Source organism: Serinus canaria, chromosome 8 (genome assembly GCF_022539315.1).
Source record: "Serinus canaria isolate serCan28SL12 chromosome 8, serCan2020, whole genome shotgun sequence".
Taxonomy (NCBI): domain Eukaryota; kingdom Metazoa; phylum Chordata; class Aves; order Passeriformes; family Fringillidae; genus Serinus; species Serinus canaria.
The window spans coordinates 30003992-30031572 of NC_066322.1; the positions used below are offsets into that span (position 1 = coordinate 30003992).

The 27581-nt window shown below is 42.5% G+C and overlaps 1 protein-coding gene across 3 annotated transcripts in view; it reads left to right on the forward strand.

Moving 5' to 3' along the window:
- Positions 1-27581, forward strand: part of TEDC1 (tubulin epsilon and delta complex 1) — a 70647-nt gene that overhangs the window by 19180 nt on the left and 23886 nt on the right. For all 3 annotated transcript variants that reach the window (XM_050977534.1, XM_050977536.1, XM_050977535.1), the window contains 3 exons: positions 441-599; positions 6134-6232; positions 26606-26692. In XM_050977534.1, the coding sequence (XP_050833491.1) occupies positions 441-599; positions 6134-6232; positions 26606-26692 (345 nt within the window). The remainder of the gene's footprint in view (positions 1-440; positions 600-6133; positions 6233-26605; positions 26693-27581) is intronic.

The following is a 27581-nucleotide window of genomic DNA, read 5'->3' on the forward strand; positions in this document are numbered from 1 at the left end:
CACAGGCCCACAGTTTTGTCCCAATATAAGTTATTGATTTACAAAACGGAGTCTCAGGAAGACACTACTAAAGGAGCTAAATCTGTTTTTTATGTTCTTTGACATATTAGAATGCAGTCAAAGTACAGTTTTTCCCATCTGGGTAAAGAACATACTTGCTGTCTCAGGAACACTCTGTCTTCCTGGGTATGGAAAATGAAAGATGGGAGGGGAGACAGCTCACCACATCACAGATGAGAAGCTGATATGTATTCCACACTTCTCTACTTGTTTAGGCTGTTCCCATTCCTGTATTCTAATTTCACTGTGCTGCTGGAATTGACTTCATTTTAGGGTGATTTTCTTCTTCTTTGGCCTGAATATCTTGAATGTTCACTACTGAATGACTTGAAAATATTGAAACGAATTAAAACCAGTCTGTCATTCTTTCCTGCTTTCAGTGTGAAGATGATCTGCCCAAGAGCCAGGAAGGCCCAAGTGACGCAGGACCTGAAGACAGAGTAGATGTTCGATACCTGCAGTGGTTGAACGGGAGGCTGAGGTTGCAGTGGTGCAGTTTGCATGCTCAGCACCAAGAGCAATGCAAACTTTTGCACAAGGTAAATGATTCTTCTCACTCACTGTGACATAGTTTATTATTTAAAAGCCTTGTCAGCTAGAGCTAAATGTACAAATTGTTCTTGTTTGCTAGTTCTGCATTTTCTGTAGGCAAGAGTGAATCACTCTGAATATAAGCACCTCTGTCTTTCCCCAGTGTGGCAGAACCATGAGAAAATGTAGTATGTTCAGCGTTTGTAAGGCTGTAATTGTATAAAGTCTCTTTTGCAGGTTGGCACATTAGTCACTTCTGCAACCAAAGGCTGCTGCTGTTTTTCTCAGAAAATGCTTGGTAGAAACAAGACAGAGTGTCCTGGCTCCCCAGACAAGAAGTAGCGATGCAGAACTATGAGTTCACTGGAAATGTGGATTCAAAATGTTAAGCATAAATATTGAAAGTAATAGCAAAATAAAATGCAAAATCTCTCTCCAAAGTACTAGGGGATATCTCAGCAGAGCCCAAAATTTACCTGCTTTTAAATCAGGAATCAGTAATGGTCCTACACTGCTAAGGTTCCAGTTCTCTTCCCATTTATGAGTGTTTAGATGCCTGTCTAATCACACATAACTGAGAGCATTATATGTGTTTGGGATGGAACCAGCCTTCAGTCCCAAAGTGGTGGTGACTCCAGAAACAAAAAATACAGTTCTTAAGATAGTCCTAAAAGTTACTATATATTGCTTTCCCTAGGTCCCCTTTCTCCATTTATATCTCTTTAAATAACTTAAAAGGAGCCAGCTATTACTGTACTCAAAACCTTCCCAGAAAACCTTTTTTGAGACTGAAAACATTTTGGGGAAATTTTTTCCCAAAATGCACATCATAAAGTGGTCAGAACCATCTTCACCTTTGAATGAAGATGCTTTCTTGGTTTTAATCCTGTGTCTGACAGAGCAGTGCTAAAAATGATAATGAGGTTACATTTTGTTCTTTCCATGAACTGATTGCTAGGGCAGATATCTGATGGACAACCCTAGTACTATGTGTGCAGCATCCAAAATAACCTTTTTCTTCTCACTGAGCACGGCTGGTGTGCTTCCCTGGTCTGGGAACAAAGATGGCAATTCCTTCTAAGTGCCCGTGTGGTCCCTGGCTTTGTGCACTGTGGTCACAGACCATGGTGGGGCTGGGAGAGGTGGATCTCAAATGAAATGATTGGCATCTTCTCTCCCTGATAAACTACCTCTGTTTAAGGTGTGCTGGTTTTTCTAGTAGGTGAGGCAAATGCCTCCATAACTCATCATCAGTGCTCTGATTTATGTGAGACTTGACAGTAACAAATCATTAGGCAGCTCCAGAGCCTCAGCTTGCAGTTAATGAGGCCAAGGAAGAATTAAGAGCAGGTCAGACCTGGGGCTGGAGTACAAACAGAGATATTCTCAGCAGTCCAGATGAGGCTCTGAGGTAATGAAGAAATGTGCTGATGGGGCAACATGCTAAAAGCTTATTGGCAGGGGAGATGGGAGATGATGACCCTCCCGTGGAAGTTGTACTTTTAAATAAACTTGTACTTCCCCCCCTCTTCTGGGCTATCTAAGGCAAAATGTGTGCTGGAGTTAGGACAGTCAGAAAACTACAAGAGGCGGGTTAGTTATGCTGCAGGTCCCTGGAGCACAATTTCCAGTATCTGGAGGAATAAGCAGTAGGGAGAGTTGTGTATCTGTTCATCCAGTTTCCCAAAGCTGTCATTACTGCCTTCTCCAGCTGTCATTGCTGGGTGAAGCTGAAGGCAGCAGTGGTGCTGTTGGTGATTGTCACAGTCAGAGGTGCCACCTTGGGGCTGCACTAAGGAGGATGGAACTAAGCCCAGCTCCTCCACATGTGAACCCACACTGGTATTATGTGTGCAGCTGTGGGAGTTCTGTTCAGAGCTGTAATAAAGTGAAGTGCTCTGATTTATGGTTTAGTTTGAATTAAAAGCAGGAGAATAGAAAGGTAAATGTGACTTTGGAAGGACATCATTACAGTGCCACATTGATGTTAGCATTTAGGGTAACAGAAAATATAACGTGCTTGCACAATTTAACAGCTGTATAAACAATAATTGATATTTCCTGACTCTTTCTAGAGAAATTGCTTTTACTACTGCATTAATTTCAAAACTTTTAAACTATTCTATGTGTTCAGAAGACTGAACTGACCCCGTGTGACCTCTATATGAGCTGCTGCTTTCCTCTAATAAACCACAAGCACAGTATGCAAAAGGCTAATGAGTGTTATGTTTTTTAATTATGTTGGCAGATTTACAGAGGGCTTTCTCTACAAAATGATAATTACGGCTTTTACTCTCTCTGTTTAATAACGTAGCAGGTTGTGTGTCTCAGCTGTGGAACAATCTGATTTACTGCTCATCAGGAGCTCGAATTTTTGTCTACTGGTGGCGACACTTCTGCAGATTTCATTCTGTGGCTCACACGGGCTCTAAAATGCCATTTTCTCTATTTGGGCCTTTCTGAGAAGAACACAAAACAGTGGCGAAAAACGTTCTTACTCAGAGGATGACTGCTCTTCCTTCTACTCTGTATTTTTTAGTATGAATATTGCTCTGTCCTCTGTCTACTCCATCCTGCCTGCAGCCACCTGAGGTTGATGGGCTGAAGTTCTGCAAGAAGTCCCCAAGAGAGGGAAGCCTCCCTGGAGCTACAGCCGGTCCTGTGCTGGGAATTGCTTGTTAGGTGGCCTGCCTGGCTGTTCTTCTTTGCTGGCTGCTCTGAGGAGCTGCTGTTCAGTGCCTTCAGCTCCCACAAGGCATGTTGAAGCTCACAGAAGCACACATGTCCTGCTGTAGGAGGAAGACTTCCTGAGGGAAATCTTTACCTCTCTGTTTCTGAGGAGGTTTGCAGCCTGAGGCAATGAGCTGTTGAATAACATTTTAATGGCTTCTCGACATGGACAGGTTGGCTCACTTTGAAAGTATAATGTAGTAATACCATTCTAATTCCCTGGAAATTCTCAGTGGTACATATTTACCTGGTGTGCCTTCAAATACCTGGGAACGTGTAGAATAAATTACTGTGTTAAGGCATGTCTCTTGGTTCCTTCTGTTCTCTTTCTTCTTTCTGTCAAATGCCAGAAGAAGCTGTTTGCCTGGGTTTTGATCCCTCTTGAATTCATAGGAGAGAGCAGTTGTTTTTATTTAGTCTTTGAGTTACCGTTTTGCCTTAAAAACTGTGAATAAGAAACTTTGCATGGTTCCAGCAAAACAGGAAGGAACCTGTATAGTTTAAAACTTTCATTTTTGGGGGGCTCTGTTAAGTGCACTGTGGCACAATTGGCATGTTATAAAAAACAGAGGAACAGATGAGTTTCTGCAAAACTGATGGATATCCTGGGGGTATTTTCCATCCTGAAGTAGTGGAGGGTAAAATCAGGCTCAGAGATTTTTTTTTTTTTTTTAAGGAGGTAGATATCTGATTGTGAGCTGTGCATATGGGTTAGTAAGAATAAAATCATGTTAAATGGAATTCTCAATGATAGAAGAAGAGTTTAACATAACTGGAATTATCAGATCATGGTAAAGAAACAAAAATGGTCTCAACATGCTTGGAAGCTGAGAGCAAGAGTTGTATTGTCACTAAGAATGCAGAGCAGCACTGGGAAGCACTACCTACAAATGGAGTGGTTTCTTGTGCCCTTCTAAGGTGTTAAAAATATAAAATAATTTATCTGTTAACAATAAAAAATAAGATGTAGTGCAGTGGATTGGATGGGTTGTATCTGTGTATCTTAGGTAGAAAGAGTAAAGGGACAAGGACAAAGTCTTGATCTCTGAATAATAGAGGGCAGGGACTGGTGCTGGGTAATTACCTCATTGTCAGTAATTTATGAGTGAGCTAAACTGCAATTGTTAGATGCATCTGTATCTTGACATGAAAAATCTACCACACTGCTCTGGGAATTGCTACCTGGTTTATTTATATATTTTTTTGTCTATTTGGTTTGAAAATCTTTGCTTTTTTCCCCTAAGGTGAATTTGCCATTAGATTTCAGAAGCACACTCTTTAATGCAGTAGAATTTTTTCCTCTCATGCAAATGTGTGTGAACCATGAGCAAGCCCCCTTTTCATCTTCTCTAGGTGAATTAGGCACCCTGCAGTGAGCTCAAGGGCATTGGAGCCCTTTCCAGTGCCAAGGAGTTGGTGCTGGAAACTCCCCAGAAGTGGTGCTGGGTGTGGGGGGCTGTGCCTGTGCTCTCCTGCAAAGGTTAGTGTGAGGTTAAATCAGAGCTGCCTCCACCTGGGGTATTCCCGTGCCAAGGAGCAACAGCACGTTCTGCCTCTCACCCTCTTACCTGCTGCTTCTGCTTTGGTGCTCTTTCCCTCTTTCAGCCTTCTTTATCTTCTGTTAGCCATCAGTAAGAGACAGCAAAAATATAAATACTGGATTATTTCTGATCCATCCAGTGTGGTCTCAGGGGAGCACCTTATTCCTCTGTTGTTACCACTTTACTGTATTTGTTTTGGCTTTACCTAGGGACGCTGCTGCCACCTGCCTTGGAGAAGGGGCTGCAATTCCCTGCTGGGGCTGGGGCCCAAAGGTTTGGCAGCCAGAGTTACACAAGAATGCAGCAGGGAGAGAGGAGTGGCAGTGGAAAGGAAGAACATTGTGTGGGGAGGTGCTCTTTTATTTTTAAACTCGCATAGCTCTGCACATGTGACAGATGGTTGTCACCAGCAGTGAGTTTTGGGAAAGAAATGCTAAAATATTCTGAAGTTTCATGGAAGGGTTGATAATTACCCAGTGCCTGTCAACTTTAAAATAGTTGTCAATACCCAAGTGTGTGATAAAGTTCATATTAGAATAAAGGAAGAAAAGCAGGAAACATTCTCTGTCTTCTGGCAGAAATATTAATGAAATATGAGTGATTGTCTGACAAATGTGCACTGCTATCTTGTTTGGCAGCTGCAGTTATTACAGTTACAAAGGGATCAGCTCTGAATAGGAGGAATTGCTTTTTATTGTTCCCTTGACTAACTTGGGGAAGCTTCTTCATCAAGTAATTGATGATACTATCACCAGTGCAGCTGGGACAAGGTCTTGGTAAGCAAAAGCCAACTATAGAGCAGCAAAAGAGAACCTTACTGTAACTAGGTAGCATTTTCTACTTAAAATAAAGAAATAAAAATTAATCTGAGAGTGTACTTTAGCTCAGTTAAGACTGCTGCTGTCTTGTGAATGGTTTCTCCTTTCATGCCATGGACCTAGCCGTGTTTGCTGTAAGGAAAAAGACTTCAGACAGGATGAAGAGAGAAACCTTCAGTTTTCCTGTGGCAGCAGTGGTTGCAATTCCTGCATTTGGTTCTGGCAATGCTACCAGATGGACCATTTTGAGAGGTGGTTGTGGTGCCTGCTCCTCTTTTCCATGCTGGCTTTTGTATTGGTGGTCGTACTCACACTTGTCCATGTCCACGGGAAGGGCTTTGTGAGCACGGGTCTCATCACCCTGCCAGCCCACACAGCTGTTGGGTGGTAGTTCATGATCTTAATGATCTGCTTCCTGCACTGACAGCTGTCTTTTAAATCAATCTGTTCCAGATCCATTTATTCACCAGTGGCTCCCACATGGACCAGAACCTCGGACATTTCTCTGTCACAGAAGCAGATCTCATTAGACATCCAGAGAGCTACAAGCAGGTAATGCTTCCCCTGTAATTCTTGGATGCTCAGTATGCTTTACACAAACATTGTGAAGACTGCATTCCTTTTAACATTTTTTAAACTTAGTTTCCAGCAGAAATAAGGGCTTATATATTGAATTTTCAGTTTCTTCACTTATTTGTATTCACCAAATTTGGTTTGATAGAACATAAGCCCAAAGGTGTCAGGGTAAGTTTTATAAAACCTGATAGACAAGAAGTGGGAAGAGACCTGACTGAAAGTGCCATGGGAGAAAAGGCTTGTAGAATAAATAAAACACTCCAGATAAGTTGGCTGACTTGCTGTATCCTGCAGTAACCACATCTGGGCCAGTCAGGCACAGTGTCTGCCTGTGGCCCTGCCTGAGCAAGACAGAACCTCTTAGGAAAACATCATTTTCCCCAGTGTACTGTTTTACCCTGAAGGATAAATTCCTACTGCTCTCAATTACTGAATTATCATAGGTGTTTCAGTTCATTATCTGAAGTAGTTTAATTCACTTCTTTTAATGCAGTATAATACATTTGTTTTAAAAAATCACCTAGAAGTTCATTCAGTATGAAACTGAAACAAGATGAAGATTTCAAGCTCATCCCTAACAAAATCAATATTTGGCAAATTTCTGCAGTCTGTCCACATCTGTTTGCTCAAAGAAGATATTCTTTCTGCTGTTTGCTTAAGAATGAAAGTGAGCATTGTAAATATTCTGCACAAAGAAATTCAGGAAGGTAGATTTGAAGGTGGGAGGATAGTTTTATGTTCAAAGCCCCTAAAGTAGAGTGCATGTTAATCTTTCATTGCTGAGTATTTCTTGGATGAACAGTTCATATCCAGCCTCTGGGTAAGATTCATCTGTTTAGAGCATTTTCCTGGAAACTACTGTTTTTCTGGAGCAAATGGCCTTAAGTCAGCTTGGGATTTCTTTTTCACTTGTGCTTCACAGTGCCCCTCCTGTGGTTGGCTCAGCAGCTCAGAGCACACAGCAGCACCTTGCTCTGAAGCCTGTAGTCTTCTAGATCCTAGCAAATGCCTGTAAAGGTCTGGCAGGCTGGTAATAGAAACTTCCAGGCTCTGCAGAGGGACTTTGCAATGACCTTTTTCCCCAAAGCCTTTCCCTGAGTGTGTCACTGATCTGTTGCAATAAAGCTTAAGGGTACTCTTGGTATTTGGTTTTGACTGCTTTGGTAATGAATCACTTCAGGAGCTTTTCCTTGCATTCTGCTCCCTTTCCTGGATGCCTGCTCCAGGTGTTCTGTTCAAGGGAGGCTCAGGATACAATGGAAGTTGTTCTGTGTTGTAAGCATTGTGGTTAGGAGGGCTGTAGTCAAGAAGGTTTAGTGGGCAGCTGTGTTGTTTAATTAAAATGGACAAAGTCTTCATTCCACCTTTCCCAGGCTTAAACAGCAAATACTGAAACAAAACCAGGGTGATGACTGAGAAGAACGGTGACAGAAGATGTTTTCTTTAAATAAACTACAAGTGGCCACAGTCTGTCTCCAGTTTCTGGGCTCTGACAGGTGCAATCCCAAACAGGCTTCAACTCCAGTGCATGTGTGTTGGAAATTCCTTTCTTATGTTGCTTACTGCTCAGACTGATGTAAAATTGGAATTATTTGTCAGTGTAATCAGCTGTGAAATTCTTAACCTCTTAAAGCTCTCAAACCTATTTAAGAAAGGTGTTCTAGGCTGCTCCCTTGAGCCTGATTTTAAAATAAACAAGAGAAATTGCAGGAAGTCATCACAACACTTGAGTACGGGTGCTTTTGAGAGCCTTACAATTGTTATGGTCACCATTTGAACATTCTTTGTAGATTTTGTCTTCCCTTACCCTTGTTTCCCAAAAGCAACTCTTGGAAATCATATGCTCAGTATGTATGAAGAGCCTGGTACAGCAAGGTGGTATGGGCTTGAAAAGGCATTGTTGTTTTGAGTGTCACTTTTCCAGATGGATTTAATACTCCATATGCAAAGTGATGCTGCTTTGGTTGGAATATGTGATAAAAAGCCTCTAATTTTCAAATATCTTGCTAAGATTAAGTAAATTATGAGTGTTTGAATGACTTGGTTTTCAAATATTGGTGCAGATGGCAGCGCTCTGCCAAATGTTTTCTCCAAAAACTGTGAAATTGTTTTCTTTTCTTTTCAAGTAAATGAAACATTTCTCTTAATGTTACCTCAAGTAAGAACCTGCTGCATGGATGAATAAAAAGAGCAAGCATGTCAGTATGCTTTACTGTAATGCACCCCCTTGGTGGAGGGGGTTATGAATTCCCTCTCATCCTGGGCATCCTTCGAAGCCCAGCAGTGCAAAGTGAATTGCAGCATCAGAAATTTGCTATCACAGAAGGACTTGGGCTCTTCTTTTTTAAGTCTCGAGTTCATTTTAATCAAAAATACCCTGCAAGAGAAGTTGCTCTGTTTGCATCAAAACAAGAGATGTTTAGTCTGACAGGAAAAGTGTGATAGGATACAGATAGCTGTGAAGTCAAGCTTCACTTTATGAGATGTAAAAGTCACGCTGCTCCTTTTCTATAGAAGACGCATATTAACTTACTTAAAATTCTCTTTCCTTGGATTTTTGACTGTAAAACACTTTTAGTGCTTTTATGTACAGGGATTTTACTGGACATTATTATTCCTCTATCATCATAAATGTCTTTGTCAGATTCATAGGGCTGGAAGTTTTCCAAACCTAATGGTTTTAATTATGTTTTTCTCTAGTGAGGCATGATCAGACTCCAGCTTCTCCTGTGGTTTGGCTGTGGTTATGTGTATGTGTATGGCTGTGAGCTGCAGGTCACTGCAGTGTGTGGTTCCTGTGCTGCCTGGGGCTGTCAGAGGAGGGGAGGTGGTGAAAATCTCTTGCACTTATCACTTAGTGTCCCAGAATATAGTCCAGAGCACCCTGAGTCTTTTGTGTTCTGATGCATTTTCCAAGCTGATGGGTACTGTTTGTGTTTGAAAGGTTCCCCCCAGCAGCTGGGGTGAGGCAGGGGGCTGCTGCTTTTTGCCAGCCTGAAATATCTCCAGGGCAGGAATGGAGTTCTGATCTCTGGCACTGCTGCTGATCTAGCTGGGAAGCACACTTGGAGAGCACACAGGTGATGTGGCCACATCTGCCCCAAACTTTCCAGGGCAGTAATCCTTTCCAAGGATGTGGTCTCATTCCTCTTTCTTGTCTATCAAGTCCACATGTCTTAATTCTGCACCACAGTGTTGCCAGTTCTGAAGTTTACCTTGGGCTCAAAAAAGTGTATGTTGCACCTGAGTCATTAAATTAACTTTCTCACCATATTGTTCCTGTATAGATCAATGAACTTTAAATCAAAGCACCTTAGTTCTTCAGTTTCCTCTGGCTCTTCATATACTGCTTTGTATGGGGAATTCAATCTTAGGAGAGATTAAAAGTTGAAACTCAGGTCATTGGTGCAGTGTTGGCAGTGCTGGAGTGATCTCTGAAATTGTAATGAGTAAAGATGACACCTTTAAATGCCAGTAAATCAATTTACTGAGTGTGACAGCAAATAAATAATGCAGATGTCTGCCAGATGGACATGCAGTGAAATATATAGAACTTGGATGTGAATAGCTAATAATTTTGTTTCAGAATTTTATGAAGAACGTTTATGTTTGTTGATCATTAACATGTTTTAAGGGTGATTTATTTGGCATAAGAAGCTAAGGTTATTGGTGGCAAGTGAATGGGAGCAACAAATAGTCTGTCTGACTTTGCATACATAATGTATGGTCATTTCCATGCCCATAAAAGATTCAAGTGAGCTTTAGCTCTCCAAGCAGCAGGGATTGGGTGGGATGGGGTAGGATGTGCAGGCACAGCACTGATCTGCTTTCTGGACTGTTGATTTATCAGGAGAGGACACCAGTGGGAAGTATCTGTATTGCTTCCTTCTGTCAGGTGGGATCCATAATTTCTTATTGGGTTTTTGAGGGCTAACTGATCAAGATGTAAGGTAGGTTGTCAGTGAAGCCTAAATCTTGTTGCAGTTTCCATTTAAAACATCTGTCCCAGATGGCTGTTACAGATGGGTGACACAACAGGTTTGTTCTCTGTGAGTAATAGGCCGTGGTTTGAATTCATGCAAAGCACTAAAGAGCTGCTGTTCTTTCCAGAGCAAGTGCATTCCCACTGGAAGCATGAGGAGCTGATAGTCTTGGAATTCTCAGAAATATTGAATGTGCAGTTGCTTTTTCATTAAAAGGCTGGGTCTTCAGTTGGTGTCATGGGCTCTGCACTTGCATAAAGTGCCCCTTATCTGCTGAAGTTTTTCTCTGCCAAGACAAAGCAGTGATTTCAGTGCATCCAAGGGACAGCATCACCTCCTGGAACAAGGGTGGGGGGCAGAGCTGCCAAATTGGGTCTGTCAGTTAACACAGGGTGTTTGTCTGGCTGCTGTACAATCTCTGTGCTACTGCATTATCTCCAGAAATGGATCCCAGCTTGTTCACCCCTTGGATGAAAATGGAAAAACTGTGGCAGGACAGTTCCAGCTGCTGTGTCCCACCCTATATTTGGTGTCCTTGTGTTGGCTGCTTGGGACTTCCTGGAATGTTCCTGGTGCTGACAGGCACTGCAGGCAGGTGCCAAATGAAAATAAACAGTTCAGCTCCTCTGATAAGCTTGACACCGTGTCACGTTATTGATTTGACACAGACCTGTGCTAGTATTTCTGTAATCAGCCCTGTTGTGGTCTTGTATGGTGAGGTGAAGGATATGTAACCTTATTTGAATTTCAAAGAGCCTGTTAGGGAGCCATCTGATATTTTAGAATGTCCTTCCATCTGTTGTACAAGAAGCAGTTCAAGCAACACATTTCTCAGAGTGTAGATACCAATGGAAAAAAATGACATTCATCCTAAAGACCGTGATGCTGCTGGGCAGAAGATTTAAGTCAGGAAATGAAGGCTTGTACTGCATGTAAATTCCAGAAAAAAGGTTTGGTGTCGAGTGAAAAAATGTCCTTGAGCTTCAAGGACAAGCTGCCTTCACTGGTATAAATTGTTGTAGATTCATTATCTTCTCTGGTGCTCTGGCAACTAATTCTGTTTGGTCTGGCCCTCAGCTGTTTGTGTGTTTATTGTTTCATTCCCTTGGTAAAAGCCATAGTTCTGTCATTTCTGTCCTTGAATGCATCAGTATTTTGTGTTGTAGCTCCTGGTCTAATTAAGGGCAGCTTTGCCTAGTTGTAGAGTAAAATCATATTTGACTTTCCTGGAAGAAAAAAAAACCAAAAACCTGAAATTTCTCAATTGACTCCTGCATAAAAAATAATAGAGCATAAGAGTGGCTGCTCTGGGGATTGTGAGTGTTTGTGAAAACGTGGGGTTTTTCTGTTTTGGTTTTCTTTTTGTGCCTGTTCTGTCCAAAATCCCTCCTTGACCAGTCCTGATGTCTCAGAAATCTTCATGGAGTTTCATTTTACTAGGAGTTGGGCCAGGCTCTCTGTGAGCTTTTCTCACAAAGAACCAGTTTTTGAGGTGGGCAGGGTGTTTGTGTTGCTGCAAATGAGATTCTAAAGGTGGAGAACAGTTTTCCCCAAAGGAGCACAAAAATTTGTGGCAGCTCTTGGAGCAGTAGCTCAGAAGAGACATCCAAGCCCTGGAGAATCTAAACACAATGAGATTTTAGACTTACTCTACACACTGCTGGAATTAACTTAGTTTGAATCAGTAGTGACTTCTGACCATTTACCAGATCTACTTCCAGGGCTTCAGATGGACCTGAACCCTTGGATTTTGGCATTGTTAAATTTTCAGAACAATAACTAAACTGCTAGGTTCTGTAGCAAGAACATTTTAAATTTTTTTTTCTTTTTTTACAGCTTTTTAAAGCTACAGGTTTTGCTGGTCCAATGCATCAAAATTTTTACCTGTTTCTAAGCAAGTTTGTTTTTCCTTGATGATTAGTGATGGCTATGTGTTAAATAAGTTCTTCAGTGATTAAATGAAATTAAGTTTTAGAGCTGCTGACCTTTAAAAAATTTCAAGGTTCACCAAAGAATTGTATGTTAGGCCCATTGACACACATGTTTTGAAAAGGTCAATTATGACAAGTTTTTTGAATTTGCATAATTATGCTCACCACGACACTTGGAATAAAAATAGCAAATGCTTTGTCCTTTTAAAGTATTTTCCTCTCTTCCTACCTTTAACTTGTTTTTACTAAGCCATTCCAACATTATTCATTGAAGGACACAGGGAATGTGGACTGTGTTGGGAGCTGAGGCAGAACTCTGGGAAGGGATAGGATGGAGAGTGAGGAACCTTTTTGCTCTGGCCCTTGTCCAGTGAAGACAGAGCTGGGAGAGGCACACGGACAGGGAGCCTGAATGAGGTATTTTGGAAGCAGGGTAGCTCTGATGTGAAAGAATTCAGATGAAAGGGGTGAAAAGAAACCAAGTGAGGCATAAGGGGCTGAATATAAACTGGAAGACCAAGATTGGAGAGGAAAAATAGGACAGGGAAATTACCCTTGATGTTGCTCTGTGAATGGGGAGGATCTGTCTAAAGACTTGGCTCAGGGTCTTGCTCCTTGCTGGAGTCTGAGAAGTCACCCTCTTGCAGGAAATGTCATCCCTCCTGTGATGCTCTGAGTGTTCAGCCGATGCTGCAGAAGTTTTCAAAAGTGTCTTTCTAAAAACATCCAAGTTATCAGTGATCTGAAGGTGAGCACAGTTTTGGGGTGTAAGGTATGTTTGTTAGGGACCATGGTGTATGCAGAGGGCAGGATAAATGCCTTGTATGTGTTCACTGCTGTGCCTGAAGAAAGGGGCTGATGAAGGTGGAGAAGGGTGGGACAACCATTGGGTGAGGAAGGAAGCCTCAGCAGCTGAGGCAGTTCTCCATTCTCCTGGAGTGCTGCCAGACTCCTCTGCCTTTGCATTCCCAGGTTAACTAAACTTTCCATGGTGTCGGGACCCAGGACATCCCTCTGACTGCCCTGGATGGCTCAAGCCCCTGGCAAGGGCCTCAGAGACCTTGGCACGGAGTCAAAGACACCTGTGCCTTTGATTTCAGCCCATGGAAACAATTACCAACTTTGTGTGAAGAGTTACAAGCCACAGGTGTTTGAGTAGGATGACAGTGAATTTGTCACAGGGTGAAAAAGGAGAATTTTGGGGATTTAGAATGGGGGTTCAAGGGGCAATATGGAGGAATCTGGGCGTGTCCTGTCCATCTTCTTCCTCTTGCCCTCCATCTTCTGCTGTGATGGTGACACTGCTGGATTGGTTTAGAGCACAGACAGACTGTCTAACACAGGTGATGGGTATTGGAAATTATTGTAAATAAAGCACACGTAGTTCTTAGTATAAAAAGTTAACACCACCCCAAGGGCAGGGACTGTGCCACAACCCGACCTGCTGGACAGATCTCAGCAGGGCAGAGAGAGAATGGAACAGATAAGAGAAAATAAACAACCCTGAAAACCAGAGCTGAGGAATCTCGAGTTCTCCTTCGAGCGCAGGGCTGGGAAAAAAGAGACTTTCTCATAGGCAGGGGTCATCTCAGCCACAGAAACCCGGGACCATGGAGGGCTGTGCACAGGGTTGCAAGTGGTTGAGCTGTGCTGGGTAGATGTATCCATGAAGTGCTTTATAGTAACTTCTAAATTTCCTGAAAATCATGTCTTGGAAGTCTCAGTTAAGGCATCCAAAAGCAATGGAAGCATTTTACTTACATCTCCCTGTTTTCATTTCCCATTTGCAGCCCAGCAGCAATGCTATTATCTTGTCTCACATGGGTCATTAGGGAAGATAACTTGTTTATCTTCAAGATAAAAATTCTGCCTTTAGAACGGGATTTGAATGATGTGTGACAAATAAGGCTATGGTTTCCCTCTGAAGAACAAACAGAATAATATGCCATTTGAAAGGAAAAGGAATAGCATGTGGAGTGAGCACCAGCCAGTCTGTGCCCTTGGTGAGACAGAATATGAAGGGAAACATTTTGGTTGCATAATGCTAGACCTTATACACATGGGAGGGTCAAATTAGTGTTATTCAGGCAGCTTGAATTCTGGCACTTTTTAACTTTGAATGCTACAGTTTCCAACTTTAGCATTTATCCTGCTGTGCTGTGCATTAGAGGTGTAAAACACGCTTCCTGCCATGTGCTCTGAGCAGCACTGCCAGTGAAAGGCAATGCTTTTTTTCCCCCGTTAGATGACTTAATGTTTTGTGTTGCTCTTCCAACACCAGTTACTTTGGACATTTTACATGCATGGTAGTCAGGCTGGTGAGAAATAACATGGGAGCTGGCATTAATATTGCAGAGGAGAGCAGATCTGATGATGTATTGCATTATATATGGGGCTTCAGCACCTAAATGCAGGAGGCCTAGAGGCTCACACAAGAAAGCTTGAGGGAGCTGAATGATCCAGAGTGCTGGAATTGAGATGGTGGTTGTTCAGAGGAGGCTGAAAAGATGGGTTTGATATGAAGGTCACCTGGAGGTGAAGTGTGCCCTTGATGCTGCTCTGTGATGAGCAGGGTCAGGTGTGTACCCTTGATGCTGCTCTGTATGTCACAGGGTGGGCAGCCCTTTTCTGCGCTGACCTTCTGACCCTGCCAGAGACTCCTGGACTGCTGCTTTCCCCGTGGTGCCCTGCCATCACTCAGATCAATGGTAGAGCAAGAATGGGCTTTAAAACTCCCTGGGTTCTGGTGGCTGAAAGCTTTATTCTCTCTCTCTAGCTGTCTCAGGTGTTTTGGTGGTGTCATGTCAGGAGCAGAGTGGCTGCTGTGGTGCTGTGCACCAGAATTGCTGTGTTGCAGTGTTGTTGTGAGGGTCCCTAGGATGAGGTGAGAGATGAGAATTGACTCCAAGTTCTCAGAAGGCTGATTTATTATATTATGATATTATATTATATTAAAAGAAAATGGTATACTAAAACTAAAGAAAGAGAAAGGAGGCATCAGAAGGCTGGACAAGAATGAGAATAAAAGCTTGTGACTGACCACAGAGTCTGCAACAGCTGGACTGGGATTGGTCATTAATTAAAAGCAATTCACATGGAACCATTCAAAGATGCACCTGTTGGTGAGCAACCTCCAGAGCACATTCCAAGCAATCAGATAATTATTGTTTACATTTCTTTTCTGAGGCTTCTCAGCTTCTCAGGAGAAAAATCCTGGTGAAGGGATTTTTCAGAAAATATCACAGTGACCTTGCTGTGCTGGGATGGGTGGAGTTGCAGAGCCCCCAGGGAGGGGAAATTCTGTTGGAAATCCACATTTACATTCGTGTGAAGATGCTCAACACAATCCCTTCAAGTGTTGTGTCTTCCTAGTGGGACTGCCTGGATCACCTTTAAAATTCAGAATAGTTATTATTCATTGCTTTTCTGTGAGAAGGCTCTGTTGGTTTGAAGTTTGCTGCACTGAAGGTTGTTGGCATTGGAAAAAACTGTGGTGGATTTTGTTCCTCCTGCCTGTGTGCCTGGGAACCCCTCCCCACCCTTCCTGCAGCAGCAGTGGGTGCTGTTTTACAAAAGAGGTGATTTGGTGGTTGTTATGTATTTCCTGCAGAATGGGAGAGTGGCTACTGAGAAAACAATTTAAAGCAGAAATCCAAAGAATGCTAGGCAATTCAGACATAATTTTTCTTCCTCACATCTCATTGCAAGGCAAGAGTAAGTGCTAAGAAAGCAAAGGAACTGTCAGTGACAGCATGTGCTGCCCACCCTGTGCTACATGGCAGGAACAAAGAGTGTTTTCCCTACCTTTTTTTAATGATTCACTTTACAGGAGGAGAGGGTAGGCTGCCATGTCATTTTCCTTCTGAAATGCTGTGGGCAAATGGTTTTCAGTTCCTTTCCTGACATTTTTCACATAAAACATGGTTTGCTGTAGGAGTTATTAAAACCTCTTGGAAACAGTGGATCCGGGTACTCATTTGCAAAACTGAGGCAGAACAGATTCCACCCTTGTCATCCGTGTAAATTCAGGAAGAATTACAGAGGTCAAATGGCTTCAAAGCTGCTTCTAGACAGTGTCTGCTTGTAGCCAAGTTCCTGATCCTTCTTAAGAAAGAGAGATCTTGGAAATCTCTGCCCTGCTGTGCACTGTGGAAGCCAGAGCAGTCAAATTGTGTGAGATAATGTATATTGGGAGTTTCTAAGGCAGACTGAAGTCGATTTTAGAAGGGAAGGCTGAAAAAAAGTTTTAATATAAATGACTTGCCTTTGAATACTTTGTGTAGTCTCCTCTCAGGGCAGGCAGTGGACCAGTTGTCTTGGGTGAGGAATTCTCTCCTAACTTCCCTGTGTATCCCTGTGGTGCTGCTGCTGGAGGTTTTACTCACCCTCCAGAAGCAGGGGGGCTTGGCTTCCAGATCCTGTCTGGAAAATGGACAAACACTTTCCAGAGCCATGGAGTAGGAGGAGGTCAGAGTGGAAGTTCAGGCTTGACAGGAGAGAGTTAATTGAGGGAGAGTGGAGAGGCTAGAAATGTATGAATGACTCTTCCTCATGCTGTAGGAAGAAAGAAGCCTCTGCCGGAGCTAAACTGCTCTAAATCTCAAAAGGTGAATATGATCAAAACAATTCTCTTTCCCTGCAACTGGCTGTGGCATCAGATGGTTTCTGCTCCTCTGATGCCTGCTGTTCCCAGCTGGTTCAGTTCCACCTGCTCTGGGACAGGCACTTTCCATCTCTGCAGTGCCTCAGATCCTGCTGCTGGTTCTCTTTCAAAGCAGTGTGGAGTGTCCCATCCCAGGAGGAGGCAGGGATGGTTCATTAAGGAGCTTTGAGGAAGGCAGGAGGCACAGAGAATGAGCCTGTGTATCACTGGAGGAAAATCCTGACATCCTTATGGCCAAATTGGTTACAGGGGGGTTGCATAAGGGAGCAGTGGGGAATTGTTTGGGTCACTGAGCTCAAATTGGTGTCTGGCTGTTAGTGGGGTCCCTCTGGGCTCAGCTGGTGGTCCAGTATCCTTTACCAATAGCTGGGGGCTCAGGGAGGCAGAGGGCTGCCCAGGAGTCAGGAGTGACTGCATCCTGAGCACTGCCAGCTGGAATGCTGGGAGGGCAGGACAGGAATCCTGCCCCTCTGCCCATCCCTGGGAGGGCAAGGCAGGAATCCTGCCCCTCTGCCCATCCCTGTGATTGCAAGGCAGGAATCCTGCCCCTCTGCCCATCCCTGGGAGGGCAAGGAAGGAATCCTGCCCCTCTGCCAGCCTGAGTGCTCGGTGTCCCTGTCCCAGCACAAGGACCAGGAGCAAATCCAGTAAGACCTCTGAGGTGGTCAGAGCTGGAGCATGGACCAAGCCCTCCTCAGGGGTGCACTGGGACAGGAGAAGAGGCAGCAGGCACAAGTTGGGACATGAGAAATTCTGGCTAGGTAAAACAGGAAAATTGCCATGAATTGATCAAACTCAGGAACCAGATCCTGGAGAAGGGGTGACATCTGTGCTGTTGGTGTTCTGGACTTGCTGGGCAGAGCCCTGAGCACCTTGCTTTGAGCAGGAGATTGGATTAGAGACCTCCAGAGATTCCTTCCCACCTGTGTGGTTCAGGAGTGCTGGCATGGAACCAGCTCCTTCAGGTCCCAGGCACTAGCTCATCATCAGCCATGAATCATGTAATTGTTGAACTTTTTACCCAGTTTCACTTTCCCAGTGCCCCTTCTTGGGAAGGATGCTCTGGTTTTTTTTTTTTTTTTTTATTACTCCAGACAGGTTTAGTGCTAAAATATTTCTTTAGATATTTTTTTAAGCAAGGTGGCCTCTGGCTGCAGTTAGTGTCCAGTTGGAGGGAACTGGCAGCATTATAGAGCAGCACTAAAGCAAATCATTCTAGCTCATAGCATTATTGCCTTGATCTGAAAATATCCCCAGGCTGCAATTTGTCACTAATATTGCTTTCAGCTAAACTTATCCATACAAAAAAAGGAGTTAATAGAGCTGCAGTTCTGTAGTTGCCATCACCATTTTTTTGGGGATGAGTTATGGCTTAGCACATTTTACTGACCAAGCTTATAGAGTTCTTGGACCTTGAAAAATGATGCAGTGGTTTATCACAGACTCCATAAATTGTTGGACTGTATAGCAGGAATATGTTAGATCTTCCACCACAGGAAAGGAAGGTGTCTCTGAGGCACATGAAGCACAGGATATCCATACTGCACTGGTGTGAACACGTGGTTGTGATTGCCAGCAGCAGAACTGTTGGAATGCTACTGAGCTTCACTGCTTCTTCTGTGCTTTTGCTTGTTTTATGCCATACTTAACATAATTTGAATGCTGTGACAGTGACAATGACAGTGATATACTAGAGTGTAATTCCACCTGAGACAATGCAGCTGGAATTAATAACCTGGAGAGACAAGGCTGGGGTATTTTGTCATCAGTTGGCATTCTATTTTTTTTTCTTTTCCTGGTGGAAGTGCCAGCAAACCCAGTGGGGGGAGCAAGCTGTCCAGCTCAGGGGATGCTTTGGGTCAGCACAGGGAGCACAGGGAGCAGCATCATCCCTGATGCCTGTAAGCTGAAGGTGGAACTGCCACTGAGCAGCTGAAGCTGGTGTGGTGAGAGGAGTGTCCTGTATCCACACACAAATCCCCTGGTCATGCTGTGCTGCCTCTTACCTTTCTGGCAGAGGAGACTCAGAGTGAGAGTGCCTTACTTGCTGATAGCCTTTGGTGATGGAGTCAGAAAGGGTTTTGCTGGTGCAGCCTAGTGGATCTTATCTGGGGTATTGGACCCTGAAGGAGCAAATTCAATATCAGGGAATAAAAGTTTGAGTGAGGAGCTTTAAAACTCCTGACTCATCTCTTGAATTGTGCCTTGAAGCTAACAGTAGTCACTAGGAAGTACAGAGCTGCTTGAGGATTGCATGAACACAACAACACAACCCTGTTGTTGTGTTCATGCCAAAGAGAAATGAGTTATCAGCTTCTGACAGAAAAGGAGCTTCCTACTCTTCTCTTGTGCCAAAGTACAGCTCTTGATGAAGGCTGATCCTGAAGTGCCCCAGAACTATGATAATCTTGTGATGCCTGACTGGTGCCTTGTGTTGTCCTGCATCCACCTCTGAATCAAAAACACACTTAAACCAAGCAGAAAGTCAAGCAGGACAGGACCGCTCCTCTCTCCAGCCTCACTGCTCATTAAAGAAGCAGACCACAGTTAAATTAATATATTGCAATGGCTTTGGCCACAGCTGAACTGTTGTTAAAAGGCTGAACTGTACTGCTTTTCTGCATGTGAGAACACAGCTCAGATTGTGAGGAGACTGGTAGGGCTGTTTTTATAGCCTTGTAAAATTAAACTTTCTGTGCAATTGGCCCATAATGTTAACTCAGCTCTCCTGGCAGGTATTTTTGTTTTTTTAAATAGCCAAGGAAATAGAGTTATAAAAGCAGCTGTTACTCATGTTTTGCAAGAGATTTTGGATTTGTGGTTCTTTTTAAAGTTTGTTGCTTAATTTAAAGGAGTGTGAAAGAGACTAGCAAGAGAAATTAATTGACAAGAGGAACTATAGCAGACTTCAAATTAGTAGTTTCTCTAGTCAGTAACACATTTTAAAATGTGTGAAAATACCTGCATGCACAAACAGTCTGTGATGGCTTGTCAAAGAGCCAGGCTGGGAGAAACTGTACTCATATCAAATGGCAATCTTAGACTAATCCACATATTGAATACATTTTAAAATTAATTGTCTGTGGCCTGTTAAAAATACTGGGAAATGGGCAAGTATATGGGGGGGAAGAAAGGAAAAAATGAGTACGGATAATGCTTTGTTCTGTGTACAGAAACAATCTGAATAAAAGCAGAAGAATAATAATAGTCTTTTTTTGACATCAGCTGCATGGGGGTTTTGGTTGGCAGTACAATAATAACAGCTGTCAGGCAGTACTGTGATGCAATTTGATGCTTTTCTTTGAAATCCTCTAGCTGAGATTTCTCTAAAGTAAATTGTGATTTTTGGTATCTACTGGATGTGCTTTAACTGAGATACAGGTACTTGGTACTGCCTGAAAATTTGGCTTTTCAGGGATGCCAGGTTAGGCACCCAAAGTCATTGGTACCTTTAGGGAAGAAAATATGTACCTTTTTCATTCTTAAATTATTGATCTTGGCTGTTGAAGTGTAAAACTTTAGGCTTCTTTTTCCTGGTATTTTTCCCTGTTTTAATACGTTTCCATGGGGAAAATGCCAAGTGGTCCCTTCACTGACCTGTTCCTTTGCAAATGAATGCCATTGATACATCCCAGCTCACTGCCTCTCAATGTGAAAGCTGTACTACAATTTTTATCTGCCAAATCCCTCATTCTGTTTGTTTTAAATATCATTTTCTCTTAGTTGCATTTTAAACAGCTGTTTTCTGAATCCCTCCACAAATAGCTGTTACATTTCATAATGATGGGCTTTGTCATTTAAGGTTTTAACTAGTGGTTTGATTTCCTGCTCTCTGAGATAGCTCAATGGGAGTTTGAGCTGTGGTGGCATTAAACTGGTGTTGGTGTGTGGAAAGGTCCCATATTTTGGTTTAGGTGTCGGAGATTTTGTGCATATCCAGGCATCTGGAATTATACTCAGGCACCCAAAACTGCTGTGTTTTGTATTTTATGTATTGTGTCTTCTGCAAAAGATTGAAGTCCTGCTTCTCATCCACTTCTGTCCTCCAGGAGCCTTTCAGATCCACTGCCTTGTGATGGTTGGGCTGCAGTGCTCCTCCTGCTCTGTCTTGGCTTCCAGTGGTATTTCACAGGCAGAGAAATTTGAAAAGGTCTTTATTTGCCTTGTGCCTCGAGGCTGCTTGTAGTTCTGTAGGTTTGTGCTCTTCAGCTGCTTGCATTTCACACTACTCTAGCGTGACTTTCTAGTTTTCAGGCCTGTTTATTTTTGTTTTAGCCTTCAAGGGATATGTGGCAATATCTTAAACCAGCTTTGCTTCTGGAAAAATCATAATGTGGAGCTGAAACTTGGAACACTGAGTGTGTCCACCTACAGTGTTCTTTGTTTGTCCCAGCCTGAGATGACTGTGATGCTGAGATTTGCTCAGTTTCTTTTGGCGAAGGGAGGGAGGGTCTCAAAATGTAGCCATGCCAAAATTAAATTTAGGTTATGTGGGCCATTTTAAACCAAATTTAAACCTGAAAACCTGCTTGCTAAGAGGCTCTAATCTGTCAAGGTGTGCAGGTTTTTTCAGTTCAGGTAGTTTTGTATTGGTAGAGGAGAAGATGTGTTGAATTCTTTTTGTTTCATCTGATGCTTGGTTAGATCTCTAAAACCTTAATCCCACATATAGTTTGTTTCTGGTACCATGAATGGTATAACTTTCATGAATGTTTACCCCCTTTCTTTGCATTTTTTTGGAATGGACTTCTCCACTTAGCTTCTCTCCTGTGCTTGTGAGATATTCAGAACTAGAATTCAGATTACCCAACTGCACACTGAATAAAGCCATTCCCTATTAAACAATTATTGAATAGTCTAGGTAGCTTCCCCATATAAGCTTTCCTGCTAAGCCAACCCTGTCTCAAGCCTTGAGTAATTCTCCAGAGATGTTGGCATTTGGGTGAGGTTTGCAGGGCTCAGAAGTCCAGTGCAAGTTTTCTGTCTACAGACATATACGAACAGTGATGAATTAGCAGTGTTTTGTCTCTGAGCCAAGAAACAGAATTTATTGCTGAAAGACCATTTTTTTTGTCTAACAATAAAATAATTTTCTGAACATTTAGGCAGAGCAATTTTTGATTAAAAATAGTTTTGCCAGTGCTATGGATGTTGAATTATGAGCTGTGGGCATCAGAGATTAAATACTTGTTGCGGGGAGCTCTCTGGAACTGAGCCTGTGAAAAGGGTGCATTATGCTGCAAATTTATTAAATATTGATTTCCATAACAGTCTACAGGCACTAATGATTTTTCTAATATGGTGGTAAATAATATGAAAGAGATTAATATCTCTACAGAAAAAGTAATTGCAAATATGTTTGAACAACATACGAATTACACTTGGGGATGCTGAGGAAGATTCAACTTTGGCCTTTTGTTGAGTATCACAGGATGGGCAGGGTTGGAAAGGACCTCTGGAGGCACCTAGTCCAACCTCCCTGCTCAAGGAGGGAGCACATTACTCAGGGCTGTGTGCAGATGGCTTTTGAGTATTTCTAGGGAAGTGTCCAAAACCACCTTGGTCACCTGTCGGAACCCAGGACATCCCTCTGGCTGCCCTGGATGACTCGAGACCCTGGCAGGGAGCTCAGAGACCTTGGCACGGAGTCAAAGACACCTGTGCCTTTGATTTTAACTTTGTGTGAGGATTTACAAGCCACAGGTGTTTGAGTAGGATGACAGTGAATTTGTCACAGGGTGGAAAAGTAGAATTTTGGGGATTTAGAATGGGGGTTCAAGGGGCAATATGGAGGAATCTGGGCGTGTCCTGTCCATCTTCTTCCTCTTGCCCTCCATCTTCTGCTGTGATGGTGACACTGCTGGATTGGTTTAGAGCAGAGACAGACTGTCTAACATAGGTGATAGGTACTGGAAGATTATTGTAAATAAAATACACGTAGTTCTTAGTATAAAAAGATATAAAAAGTTTTTAGTTTAAAAAGACTGCCACTGAAGGCTGTCAGTGTGCCTCAACCCAACCTGCTAGACAGACCTCAATGAGTCAGAAAAACAATGCATTAGATAAGGGCAAATAAACAACCTGGAGAATCAGAGCCGAAGAATCCCGTCTTCTTCTTCGAGCACAGGGCTGGGAAAAAAGACTTTTTAATACCTCAGGAGCCCTTCCAACAACAACAAACCCGAGAGTCACCTTCTGCTGCTGAAGCTCCCACTGTTTCCTGAGGTTTGTGATCTTCACTGGGGCTGGATGTTTGGCTTTGGAGGTCACAGCCATGTGCTGGAGGGAGCAAGGCATGCTCTTCACAGAGTTAGAGCATCCTTTGCATCACACTGAGGTTTCCTGGCAGCCTGCTCTGAGCCAGCTCAGCTAGGCGCAGTTCACCCTCTGTAGCAAAGCTGTTGTTTGTACCAGGGGTGGTTTCTTTACAAAGGCTCAAATAAGTTGTTCCTGCAAAGCTTTTGCTCTCAGCATTCATTATGGAATTGCCTCTCCACAGAGATTAGCAATTTGAATTTGTCGTTACTTTTTCAGTCAGTGTAAATATTTTAGAGCAATAACTTCCTTCAGAAGAATGAAGGAAATGGATTTGGTTTTCTTAATTTTGTGTAGAGGAAACACAATTTTCAGGCATTACCCTTAAGCATCACTTAGATACCCACGTGAGGCAATTTTTGACTCACTGCTTCGCTTTTTTCATGAAACAAAATTGATGCACTTCTACAGGCTGCAGTCTTTAAATTTCATTAGGAGGTCTGACATGGGGTCCTCAGTTCACTGGGAATGGGCTGGCAGCTTTAGCTACAGCTTGGGAATTTCTTATATGTTTTGAGAGGTTTGTGTAGCATCAGAGGTGGAACTGCTCGTGGCATGTGTGTGAACTCCTGTTGGTAGTAAATGAACAAGAAGTGGTGCTGTGTTTGGGGGGGTAAATGAACAAGAAGTGGTGCTGTGTTTGGGGGGGGATGCAGAGGCACAATTTGGGGTTTGGTTTCTGAAATACCAGCTCTGGGATGTGTGACCTAAGAAAATGTGCATTGTGGTCTCAAAGTCACAAAAAGCAGAGTTTGTTAAAGAACACAAAATGCTCTTGAGAAGCTTGTGCAAAGGATGAGGCTGGGAGAACGAAGCTGCCTGACAGAAATGTTCATTTCTAAGTGTAGGCATGTCTTAGTGAAAACCTGTCACCCCTGGGGCATGTGGACCCTGTCTTTGTGACCAAATTCAAGGCACATGGACATACAATCCATTGTCCCTTCCCAACCTTGAACATTTATTTGTTTTTATGATTTTTGCGAAGGTATCTCAAGGAAATTTGTAGTACATTATTTTTTTATTGCGTTCTGCTTTATTCTCCATGCTGCAATAACATCAAAGGCTTGCAAGGCCTGTAAAAAAAGGATGGCAGAGGATATTGGCATTCAGGAGCAGTGCCTAAAGTCCCTCAGGGTGGAAACTCAAATGTTGGCTATTTCAGGCCTGCCTGAGGCTGCCAGGGTGTATTGCAGCTCTGCTGGAAACTGTCCTCCAAGGACTGCTGGAGTCTTCCCATTACTGATTTATGGCTCAGGCATTCCAGCACACAGTTGCTGGCCTGCTGTTTCTGAGGGTGTTAACACCTTAGTGAAAGGTGAGTTTGCTGTAAGTGGGTGAGTCACCTGAAGGCTTTCACACAAGCTGCTCGAGTTTTGTATAACTAATGAAGCAGTTTAAAAAAAAAAAAAAAAAAAAGGCAACAACAGCACCCAAATACAAAAGACCCCAAAGGGTTTGAGATTAGGAGACTGCTCAGGAAGCTTTGATTGTTTTTAAGGTCAGTTAACTGCAGCAGATCCTGTAGAGGTTTGGTCAAGTTTCAGAACCATATCCTTTCAGTTGTGCTGTGAAAGCAAGTGCCATATGGTGCTTCTAACATTCTGGTGAGAATAAAGATGATGACTGTGTTTTTATTAAGATCACTCTTTTTCTGAAGGCTCAGAATGAAACACTCCCCATCCCAGCCTTCAGCCCTCTTTAGCTGCAATAAGAGTGTTCATACTGCAATCACACACAGCTCGTGACCACATTACAGAGCTACTTTAAAGTCAAGTAACTTCGCTGTAGCCTGAATATTTAATCAACTTTTTGGCTGGGTTTTCTTGCAAGCCTCAGATGCCATAATGTAAGCCATTTGTGCTGTAGATGTACCTATGGGGAAAAAAAAGGAGAAAAGAAAAAAGGAGACAGCCATTCTTCCACCTTTTATATCCCAGCTGAGCTTGAAAGTGGCAGAATCATTAAGTGTAATGCCAAGTGCCTGGTGTGTGAGCAAATGTGTAATAATTGTATTTTGGATCCAGCAGTGTTTTAGGGCAAACTGCATACCATTTCCAGCAGTTACTTTTGCAAAGTGGTTTCCTTTCTTTGGTTCCTTTATCTTCAAGTAATATCTGCATAATAAAATTGGAAAGTCAACTCATGTTACCTCGTTCACAGGGGTCCCAGGATGAGGGAAGAGACGAGAAAGTTGACTCCATGTGTCAGAAGGCTTGATTTATTATTATATGATAGATAATATATAAAAACTATACTAAAAGAATAGAGAGATGGATTTCACTACCATGCTAAGCTAAGAATAGAAAAGGAATGTCTCAGCAAAGGTCTTCTCCCAGACCAAGACCGGCTGGACAGGTGAACTGTGATTGGCTCTTAATTGGAAACAGCCTGATGAGGCCAATCACAGATTCCCCCGTTGCATTCCACAGCAGCAGATAAGAATTGTTTACAGTTTGTTCCTGAGGCCTCTCAGTTTCTCAGGAGGGGAAAAATCCTAAAAGAAGGATTTTTCATAAAACATGTCGGTGACAAACTCATGCTTTGCACTTACTTAAATGATGTTATGTACTAAGTAACTAAAGCAAACAAAGCTAGCAGAAGCTAGTTGTTTGTATAAAATGTAATCCACAAAATGGATTTAGCTGGTACTGGTCTGGTCTTTGTCATTCTTCTCAAGGCCCTACACTCTTTGTGGTCATCTTAAGAAGTTACCTTTGGTAACTTCAGATTGATGTTAAAATTGTTCATTTCAAAGGTATGGTCAGAATTGTTAAAGCTGATGAGCTCTGATTATAGCAAATTTGTTCACTTTATCATTCTTTACAAGGGCTTTTTTTTTTACTGAAATGTAAATATTTAGTCTTGCAATGTCTCCTTCACCGTATATGTGTGTGCATACATGTGTATCATGCATATATTTGTGAAAAAAATATAATTTGTGTACCTATAATGCAGCATCTCTCCTTTGAGTGCTCTCAGGTAAAGGGAGGGATTCCTCATGCAGCAGATGATACAGTTTATGAAATACATAACATTTTAGAGGGAGTTCTTCCATGCTATTTCAGAGTGAAGAGATGGACAGGGAAAAATACTTTTGGAGAAACAGCTTATTTTGGTGATCAAGAAGCATAGAAGATTTGAAGCTGGTCCTTCACTAAGCATGTCTATCAGAACTGTGTTTCTTTGTTCCCTCAAAACAGTAGGAAACTCATTTATGTGTGGAAAAGCCAGTGAAGTTGGTACATTTTGGGTGAGGGATAAATCAGTGCTATGGGGAGAAGTGTTTTACTTCACCTTTCCCCACCTGTTTTTAAAATGTTCTTGTAAAGCCACCCAGTGTTGTCCCATGTACCACTCACACTCTTTTTATGCCTTTTTCAGGCTAAGCACGTATTTCATGCAGTTCTCAAGTGGCCAAGGTTACCTGATTTCCTTTCCTTTGTCTCCTCTCCTGTAGCTGGTGCAGCTCCTGGACTCTGAGACCACGCAGCTGGAAGCCTTTCTGGAATGGAAGCAACTGGAACCAGTTTACTGGCAGTGGATGGTAACAAATTAAACTGATTTTGAGGGGTGCATCTTTCTTGACTTTAACATAGCTGGCTACTCCCAAAGGCCCTTAAGTCCCACAGAATTAAATGTTGCAAACCATTTGTTCAATGCACTTGAGAAAAAGGATAATAAAGTCTTGATAAAGTAAGGAATGTTTTTATAGGTCTGTGATAGATGAGTAATGCAATGATTGACTCTCACAATTAACAGAGAAATATCATGTATATATGTTAAGAAAAGTTTTCTAGATTTATAGTTCTCTTTTACCCCCTTGCATGGTTATCAAGGGACTGCCTGGGTTTGGGACATTTGGGAGGGTCAGTTTGTCACTGTGGCAGCACCTGACCTGCAGTCAGGATTTGAGGAAGTAAACTCCACAGTTCTCTTTCATTCCTGTTTTCTTCAGTAGGACTCACCCAGCTAAGCTGAGGAATTGCAGGGCAGAATGGCAGAATTTCATGTAGTTAACACAAATGAAAAGGTCTGATCTTCATTTTTAATAGTTTTTAAACATAGCAGTTGGACATTTTGTAAAATTAAATGGCTTTTCAGAAGAGGGCCTCTAAGCTTTATTGCAGTCTTGAGAACAACTAAATTTGCAGGCAGCTGATATTGAAAACAACTTCATTTTTCCCCAGCCAAATAGTGTGTTGACATTGCTGATTTCCCCTTGAACTGTGTTGAATGATCATAAGAAAATCAATAACCCTTTCTCTGTGCATCTTAGGATTTCTCAAGTGAGTGCAAACGATGCCATCCATCTCACTTCTCTCTACCACTTTTGCCCATTCAGTGTTGCTGAAATAATTCTTTAGCACACCACATTAGCTCTATGAGCTTACAGAATTTTGAGAATCAGTTGAGCTGACTGCTAATTGCCCATG